General features: G+C 40.4%; 1 protein-coding gene across 1 annotated transcript; it reads right to left on the reverse strand.

Moving 5' to 3' along the window:
• Nucleotides 1–383: 383 nt before the first annotated feature.
• Nucleotides 384–9,771, reverse strand: slc35e3 (solute carrier family 35 member E3). Its single transcript, XM_078242792.1, has 8 exons — nt 9,552–9,771; nt 7,264–7,737; nt 4,966–5,076; nt 4,355–4,414; nt 3,542–3,640; nt 3,275–3,357; nt 2,344–2,428; nt 384–2,224 (listed from the first exon to the last, which is right to left on the reverse strand). Exons 2-8 carry the CDS (start codon nt 7,663–7,665, stop codon nt 2,123–2,125), a joined length of 942 nt encoding a protein of 313 aa, XP_078098918.1. The 5' UTR covers nt 7,666–7,737; nt 9,552–9,771; the 3' UTR covers nt 384–2,122.
• Nucleotides 9,772–10,028: the final 257 nt, after the last annotated feature.

Raw genomic sequence — 10,028 nt, forward strand, 5'->3', positions numbered from 1 at the left:
TTTTCACAGTAAAACTGCATTTTAGGTGTGGTTATAATAAATGAAACCATGTTGAAATTATGGAGTACATTGCTTAGTTTCCGTGTCGGTACTCCTGCCTGCTTCTCCAAACTGGGGGTGTGCCGACTTCCATCTACTGTAGCTAACACGCCGACTATGGAGACGTAGCTTATACAACCACACTTCAAAAGATCTGGACTATCGTACTTCTGTACGGTTTCTAATGCAGGACTTTTACTTGTAGTGGACTATTTTCAAATGAATGCATTGGTTCTTTTACTAAAGTGAATGATCTGAATACTTCTCTCATTACTGCATGTCTGTATCCAAGGAAACTCTCTACAACCTGTCAATCAGCAGAGATACAACAGTACAAACAGCTGTAAAGTCACATCGGTTTTTATTCAGCAGACTGAGTATGTTCAACACAGTGAAGTGAAATGACAATCTTGAAAGCTTGGCTCTGAAGTAGAAATCAGAATCTGTAAACCCCAGGTAGCTACCAGCTAGCCACAAACAACAACATTTAACAAGTTTTGTCAAAAAAAATGATACAAATAAAAAATAAAATTAAGAAAAACGTAAATTTAAGTTACACTGAGTGAGACTAAGAGCACAGTAAAACTAACACTGATTTTAAACATGGACAGGAGGAAATTAAACCATCTATCTATGACATGGAGCCTGGTGTCCCGAGACCTGGCGAACATCAAGCCGAAATGCAAAAACCATACTTCAAGTACTGGGAGGAGTGGGGAGGGAAATAACCGTGGAACGTGGCTGCATTACGAGATCCAAACAAAGTCTGCAGGAAAGAATTTTGACTTTTGCAGAGGGGAGGCAGGCGTCACACGGTTACATAGAACAGCCAGTGTTTCTTTTTTCCTCATGACAGATGGTTGACTTCATGTTCATGAACAAAAATAATACATTTGAGTGTTGGGTTTTGACTGTCACACATTTTTACTGATACTGTTCGCTGACACTGAATGTAATGTGATGTACTGAAGGCCACTGCGCCTACCCCAAACTCCAATGTCCCAAATTTCATCCATTCTCATTTGGTCACCCTCATTTTGGGAAACGTATTAAATAAACACCACTTGTGGAAAATACAGTTTGATCGTTTGGCAGCTGTTTGTTGAAATCACTTACAGGACTGCTTGAAAATCGTTGGACGATCGTTCTCAGTCCGTGTCGAGGTATATTTAAAGGATACATTGTGTGTAAATAAACAGTTTAAACTCACTACAAACACATACAGTATTTGAACACAGCCTGTCTCTTTTCCTTTGGCAAGTGGCCATTGTGTAATACAGGTTTTGAATGGTGCAGCCAAGCAGTTATTAAAAATGATAAAGCAGCGGTCACTTTAAAGCAAAAAACGTTTTCATGAAATGACAAATCCCTTAAAGACAGGACCTGACAGAAGGTGTACTGGACTGTTTAGAGTCCAGAAACAGCAGGTCCAGTTCACTAAGCTTGGTAAATACACACGATAGTTGGTCTGAGAATCAAGAAGCAGAAACGCTCGTAAGACGACGTACTGTTGTACATCATCTTATGTTGAGCTGCCTTTCTTTTATTACTTTACTAACTATTATATTGCCTCCAGCAGCAGAGGAAGGTTTGGTGCCTCCGCTCGAAGGCTCGATTCTTTAACAGAATCTGTCCTTGAACTCTGCCCGCCCTATGATGACATAAACCTGTAGCCTCCTTTTGATTGGTTACTAACTGCATCGACGGTCATCAGATACATCAAACAGGGCGTGAGTTTGACCTCTTGCGTGCGTCGGTGTAAAAGCCGTTTTGAAAGAAAGCTGTGCCTGTTCTTTTATCTGCTTTGGATGAAAACAAAGATGGTATCGTCTGATTTTTAAGTTTCACCAAGTTAAAAAAAAAAAAAAGCTTTTCATTTTCCAGCTGCCGGTGTGATGAGCTTCAGTTTCCCTTTAAAACATCAGTGTTGTTGGGCAAAGACCCACAGGAAGAGCAGAGGATGTGTCGACATGTCGGGGAACAACGATGAAAATCCTTACTCTGCTAAAAAAATATATATCAGGAGTCTTCAGCCTGTGGCCAACGGCAGGAGTCTGTGCAGTTGATTGACAGGTAAGTCAGACTACGGTCTTTGAGCGAGGCGGCTCTTCCCCTCCTCCTGTTCATTCAGCTTGAAGTGAGTGTAAGACAGGATGCCTGCCAGAGTGCAGAGGATCCCCAATGCCTGGGTGTGAGGACAGACAGACAGACAGGGAGAGAAAAGAGGGATTGGAGAAAATAATTGTGAGGTTGGAGACAGAAAGTTGCCAGTTTAAATCATCAGAGCAGCCCAGTGAGACGCACCTGGTTGAGGGACAGCGGGTCATGAAAGAGCAGGTATCCTCCAATCAGAGTGATGCAGAATTTAAAATGACCAAACATGTTGTAGCTACAAAATAGGGTCAGGAGAACACCAACACGTATGAAACCCATTGAAAATAATTAAAGATGCAGTAGGTAAGCCTTATAAAACTAACTTTCTGTCATATCTGCTGAAACTAACTTCTAACTGCATGTCAATCACTGCTCAGGCACACGCATTCATTCTCCCTTGTGGGGGGAGGGGCTTAAGAGAACATTTTGGGCTTTAGCGGAAAGGGGGGGAGGGACTGAGAAGTTGTCGATGTTCACATTTTTTGGCTAAGTCCTGGATCTTCACAATCCTACCTACAGCACCTTTAAATATCTGGAATAAATAAAGACTACCTGAAACCCCTTAACTGTCCCACAAACCGTCTGAAGAAGTCCTGAAACCCTTTTAGGGAAACCAGAAAGCTCTTTACAAAGCCATCAAATCAGATCACCAAGGACACCTTCCAGGAGAGCAGAATCCCCCAAAGAAACCCTTAAACCCCCAAGAAAGACGACCAAAGACCTCCTCGAGAACAGCAGAAATCTTCTCCAGAAGTTCTGAAACCCTTTCAAAGAAACCAGAAAGCACTTCACCTAACCGTCAAATACCCTAAAAAGCCCTAAAAACCCTTAAATCCCCCATTAATACGGACAAAAACCTCCTTACAACGCCCTAAAACCTTCCCAAGGAAAACCAAAACCCCTTAAATTCCCCCTTACCCAACAGAGTCCTTAAACCTCTTCAAGAAGGCCTCACACCGGCCAAAAAGAACCTCGAACCTTACAGACTTTCAACAGGCTTCTCAAAAAAACCTTGAGAAGCCTGTTAAACACCCTTCAGACCCCCAGAAGTCTCTTTGGGCTCCCATATATTGCAGGATACGTGACAGCCGAGGTGTTTCCAATGATCCAGTAGATGGACAGGTTGACCAGGAACGCCACCACACCCGAGAACAGCACCGTCACCTAGGCAACAAGAAGAGAACACTGTTACCCCAGCTACATGACAATGTACAAAATCATCAAATAAAGCAAGTTGCATATTGTTCGTATGTTCAAACTTAGCCTAGTTGTAAGGCAAGTGTTTATAACACACATACATTTGGTGTGTGTGTGTGTGTGTGTGTGTGTGTGTGTAGTTGAGTCTGACCAGAGCAGGTAGAGACCAGGGTCCAAATATTCCTCCGTCTCCAGTCAGCGGCTCAAACACAGGAACAACGCAGAGCAGGAAGCCCGATGACAGAGGAGCCTGACGGGACAGTCACTGTGTTAACATTACTGTCATTACATCACATTATGGATTCATATAAACAGGCTACTATTACAGTCAAAGTATTTATATTCAGGGATGTCTTGAGCTGAGCTGCACTGTATCAGAGCCAAGGTATGCATAATTGATTTGTTTTGATCAAGTCCCACATAAAGATCAACAAGTACTAAGTCAAGTCCCAAAAGAACGGTAACAAATCCCCAATCAAGTCCTAGATCACAATCAGCAAGCCCCAGGTAAAGAGCAACAGGTCCAAAGTCAAGGCCAACAAGTCCCAAGTGAAGGGGAAACAAGTCCCAAGTCAAAATCAACAGGACCAACATCAAGTCCAAAGTGAAGACCAAAGATAAGGAGAACAAGTCCCAGGTCAAAACCAAGAAGTCCCAAAATCAAGTCCTAGGACAAAACCAACAAGTCTCAAGTCAAGTCCCAAATAAAGAGCAAGCCCCAAGTCAAGTTCTAAGTGAAGACCATCAAGTCCCAAGTCAAGATCCTTGTCAAGGCCAACAAGTCCCAGGTCAAAACCAAGAAGTCCCAACTAAAGTTCTAAGTCAAGACCGGTAAGTCATAGTAGCACTGTAGCAGAGAAAACAAACTAATATGACTCTAGTATATTGAGTACTAGGTGACCCTGGTACTGTTACATTTACTCACAATATCATTTGTAGTTACAGTATCAATTATTAGCTATACCTGATAGTACAGAAGCTGCATGGAGTTCACCTGGAGCTCATGTTGTTTAGCTCCCACCCACTGAGAGAGAGAGAGAGAGAGAGAGAGAGAGAGAGAGAGAGAGAGAGAGAGAGAGATTTATTTTATTCTTGTTAATTTTAGAGCCTGACCGATAAAGGATTTTTAAGGCCGATATTGATACAAATATTTGGTGATTTCAAAATCTGATATTCTGATATATAAATATATATAAACGCGTAACAAAACATAAACAGATCTCCCTTACATTAGTTATTTGTAGTTATTTATGAGTCCTCACTAAAATAATATGATAACGCAGTTTAAAAATAAACTTGTTTGTTTTATTGTCACAACAGAACAGAGGAACATCAAAATATATTAAAGTTCTGATAAATAAAATGTATGAAAATACAAACGTAAGATATGAAGGCTGTTTCGTCTGTCTCTAAATGCCGATAATGATAGTTCGGAAAATGCCTAATATCGGCCGATAATAAATATATATCGGTATATCAACCCGCCGATATATCGGTGGGCTCTAGTTCATTTCACACAAACCACTTTGTCTTTCTGGTCTCTGAGACGTTTTGATCGTCTGAATGTTTACTCACCACTTGGTAAAGCGACGTCACCAAAACACCCAGCGTTGCAAACACCGTCCCCAGCAGGTTGAACCTCACATCAAAGTAGGAATTCAATATGACCCCTAATGTGATGGGCACCTGGAGAAGCAGACGGGTAGAAGTTCAACAAAACCACCTTTTACAGCTCATCACCATGTCTTAAATTACAGAAAGCTTTTACTACAACAACACAATGGGGTTGGGCAGCAGAACTCCAGAAGACTACAGTAACAGCTTTAACCAGCTACTACGTTCAGATTACTGCAACAGCAAAGGTGTTATACTTTGTACAGCTGTCCCCAATATCTGTTTTTGTGCTTCAAAGCTACTAATCAACAGCGAATATTCAAAGCTTCGGTAGTGGCGGCCATGGAGGCCTGGGCAATATATTGATATTATATGGACATCGATATATGAGACTAGATATAGCCTTAAAATTTGGATTAGTGATAGACCTATTTTATCGGCCGGCCGATATTTGCATTTTTACGTGTATCGGCATTGGCCGATATGCGGCTGCTGCATTCGCCGATAGTTTTTTCCCGGCATTATTTACGGACAGGCGTCCACAGGCAGCTCTGTAGCTCTCTGCAGTTCACGTGCAGACCGTGCACTGCCCCTCCCCCACTAGCAGAGTGCTGGTAGTCTTAAATTACAAATCAAGCACTTTATTTCAATGGCTACTTTTCAGGTTTATTGTTTTCTTAAATTATTTAAAATGTGTTGACAAACGACATTTTGTGATGACCTGATTATATCTTATAATATGTCAGCAGGCAATGCATCATCAAGGCTGTGTTGTAGATGTTGATGAAAGCCTTTTACCCTTGCACAGTTAACCATATGCAGCGCACCCATCCATATGATGCACACTGCACACATTATTTGGGTGATATGAATGTAAGATGATTGCAGAAGTGACACTGATCTGTGTTTTTGTTTATTATTTTTTAAAGAAATGGCAGAGCAGATTCTGAAAACAAATCCAGTGTGGCAGGGTGTACATTTTTAATATGTAAATTGCAAAAGCAGTATCGGCTCAAAAGAATCGGCAGCCAATATTGGTCATTGGCTAAGGGAAAAAAAAAAAAAAAAAAGGAATCGTATCGGCACTAAAAAAAAATCCATATTGGTCGATCCCTAATTTGGATATCGTGATATGAAAGTGTTGTCTTCTCATGGTTTTACAGGCTGCATTACAGTAAAGTGATATCATTTTCGGAACTTAACAGACATACTAGCTGTTCTGTTATTTTCCTTTACCCACTTAGTCATCATATCTACATCATTGATGATTATTTATCTAAAATCTCATTGTGTACATTTTTTGTGAAAGCACCTAAAGTCAAACCAACAATATTGCAGCAATATCGACATTGATGCATTTGGTCAAAAATATTGTGCCATTTGATTTTCTCCATATGGCCCAGCTCTACGGCCACGGGGCATGTTCAGACCAACAAAAGCAATTCGCCGCAGGGTTGTGGAGCGGCGCGAGTGTCACTTAAATGGCTCATTTTTGTGACGCCCTGTTGTGTTATTTAATCCCTCAATGCAGCACAAGTAGACTTTATATTTCACAATTATTGTTTTCCATCAGATTGTTTTTAGATCTCGACATTTCTGACCGCTCTTGGCAGCAGCTTCATTTCACAGAGAAAAAGAGCAAGAAAAGAGACAGAGCGACGGTACTTTGTTGTTGCAGGAAACAGTCAGCTGTTCCACAAACTCCCGGGCAGTTCAGTGCTTGTGTTTGGTGTTGTAAAACTTTCTTGTGGCAGCAATAGAGGCAGTGATGTTTCCTGTTCCCTGTACGAAACTCTCATGCTGCGTTCCAGACACAATTTTTAGTCCGTAAGTTACGACTTCAAGTCACGACTCACGATTTGGTAGCGTTCCAGGCAAAGTCAAGACAAACCCTTCTAGCTAGCGGCTACAATTACGATGTGCAAATTTCCTTACGTTGCCTTTTTATTTCTATTTCTCTCTGTTAATCACCGGCGTCTGTACAGCATCAACAGGGGTCGCCATTGTTGTTTATGTGTGTGTGACGTCAAAAACTGTAACTGGGAATACTACGATCTGGTATGAGTTCACGGGGATTAAGTTACGGGTTTGACTGCCGTTCCAGGGCACTTTCACGGGCAGAAGGTTGTGAAAACACGAGTTACGGGCGTAGTGTGACGTTGAGTTGCGTTTCTCCAAAAGTTGACTCTGTCTTAACTTTATTACAGCATTGAAGGAAAAACAAAACAAAAAACTGATCCAGCCCTAAACTTTCCTTACCAGTGTCAGTTTAATCTTGGTGGAGAAGGTCTTCTTGTAGTAGGTGGTCTGGATGAGGATGATGACGGGTGTGGTCATGGCTTTAGCCAGCTGGTACGTTCCTATTGAGTTGTTCTGCAGGGAAAGGTTGGTGAAGGCCACAAACCCACAGAAGCTCAGAGCCAGCCACACAATCCTGCGAATGGGAAGGCTTTTTGGAGAGAAAATGTCCATTTTGTTACAGATGTAGAGTCCCAGCCAGGTGACCACAAAGTGAACGAGGGTCAAGGTCATGTTGGGGAAACCATAGTGTACGTAGATCCACTTGTTGATAAAAACAATGCAGATGGAGGACAGCAGGTTGACCAGCAGGCCGGCGATGATGCGCCTGTTGGATGACAGATTTAACAGCATCCCAGCCATGGTTCTGGAGGTCTCCTAGCTTAGCTTACCCAAGCCGAGCTTTGTCTAATTTAGCTGAGATAGTTGTTCACACTGCAAAAACAAGAGAAAGTGAATGTTAGGAAGTCGAAAAATTTTATGTGCAAACTCTAACATGATCATTATTATGTTATGTTTACAGTAGGGATGCTTGATTACGGAGAAAAAAAATAATGACGATTATTTCGGTCAATATTGAAATCACGATAATTGAACACGATTACTCGTTGACTTCTGGTAAGATGGTACAATTACTGAACTTAAACAGTGAAAAAAGTTAAATAAATCAACAGTATAAAAACACATACAACTGTGAAATTTGCCTTCATACTTTTCCTATTGAAATTTTATTGTTTCATTCAGAACAAGAGCAAATAAGAGTTTACTTGCAAAACATAATGTGCTAAATAATTGTTTTTCTTAATTATTCAGTTTTTGTGATCATTGGGAGTTGAAATCATAATCACGATTAAATTTCAATTAATTGCACAGCCCTAGTTTACAGGCGCTTTATGTAAAAGCTATAGTGCAAAACTGCTGTGTTTTCAACATACCCACATGTGTGGTAGTACTTAAGTAAAAGGAGCAACACTACAATATTTCTTGCTGTGCTCACAGCACCTTTCATTGCTCAAGGAATAGAACATTCAGACTTCCTTTTTTCGTCCTGACCAGAATAAATATACAGTATAAGACATATTTTTGAAATTACACTTATTTTTCCTATAGGATAACTCAGGCTGATCATCGTCTGTTTTGTCAACAGATTGTTCATTATGTACTTATAACCCTTTTCGCTAAAAGACAAACACATTTGGAGTTGTTATGTATTGGTTAGTATGCACTGGTTTCACTTAAGACACAAAAACATAGAAAAATAGGTCCAGGTTGAAAAAAAAAAAACAGTAGTTACCCTGTTTTAGAAAATGTAAACACATGCACTTTTTAATTAAATGCAGCATAGTAAAAGTCCTGCATTCACAACTAAGTAGTACATAAGTATGGTCAGCAAAATGCAGTGAAGGTACCAAAAGTAAAAGTACTCATTGTGAAGCATATTTGCCCATTTTAGTCTTTATATTAAAGCTGATGAATGTAAAGCTAAGATTAACAACTTTATATACTGTTGGCAAAGGTGGAAATTACATGTACTGAAGTTCTGTACTTAGATACACAATTGAGGTACTTTATGCTTCTGCCTCAATACATTTCAGAGGGAAATATTGTACTTCTAACTCCACTACATTTACAGCTACAGTTAAAAGTTACTTTAACAAGTTAGAGGAGTTTAGAAAATATGATATAAGTAGTTTGCATTAGCTTTACTTCCACCATTGTATAGCATAAAAATGCTGCTTAAATAGCAATATATGGGAGTACAACGCAATAATATAATAATTTAACACTGAATTGGGCAATTTTGCTGGCAGTATTTGTGTTCTATGTAATAGAATAACATCTAAAATATAGTGGAGTAACAATAAGGTGGTAGCCTAGAATAAAATGTTTATTCTCAAGTAAAGTACAAGTACCTCAAATGAATACTTACGTCCAGTATTTGAGTAGACGTACTTCATTACTCCACTGTTTTACCAATCTGTAAACTAGGTAGGGGAACATCTTGCGGTTTGTAACGGTTGACGGTAAAATAGCAGTTTTTTTTAATGAAGTTTGGCGTGAGTCAGTAATGGAACTAGTTAATTGAGGTTAAACCGTAAATTAAAAGCTTAAATGGCGTGTTTTATTGTTGGTTAACACAGCATAATAGTTTTAAGATAGTCTGAACCCAACATAGTTCCGTCTATTTGTATGTCTCTGCCTGTCCGTCTGTCTTTCTCTCATTCTGCCACGCAATAAGAAAAGTTTACCTGGGGTCTCCATCTTTCCATCTGTCTCCCCTGCTTCTCTTCCTCTACCTGTCTCGCTCGCTCCGGCCAAACAAACACCCCGTGAGTCAGCGTCTCTCCCCGGCAGTCGAAGCTCCAGTCACGGCCTTAAAAGTGACGAATCCCCGCTACTGTCCTGGAGGATTTTCTTACTCGCTCTCCGGCAGAACACAGTCGTGATTTCTGGTTACAAACCGCCCCGTGTGTTCCTGTTTCCTCCGTATATAACGTCGTTTAACGTGCGTGTATTGAACAACAGCGGCCGCTAGCGGACTGGAGGGGGAAGCAGAGCAGAGATCATCTCTTTAACAACCATAGACAGTATATAAGAAGATAACAACAGACGATGCCCTGGAAAACTGCGACAGCTAAATCCAGACAGGAAAAAATATATGAAAATATAGATAATAAAATAATAAAATATCACTTACTTACTGTGTCTTGTATGATGTGAACATT

Source organism: Sander vitreus, chromosome 23 (genome assembly GCF_031162955.1).
Source record: "Sander vitreus isolate 19-12246 chromosome 23, sanVit1, whole genome shotgun sequence".
Classification (NCBI taxonomy): Eukaryota; Metazoa; Chordata; class Actinopteri; order Perciformes; family Percidae; genus Sander; species Sander vitreus.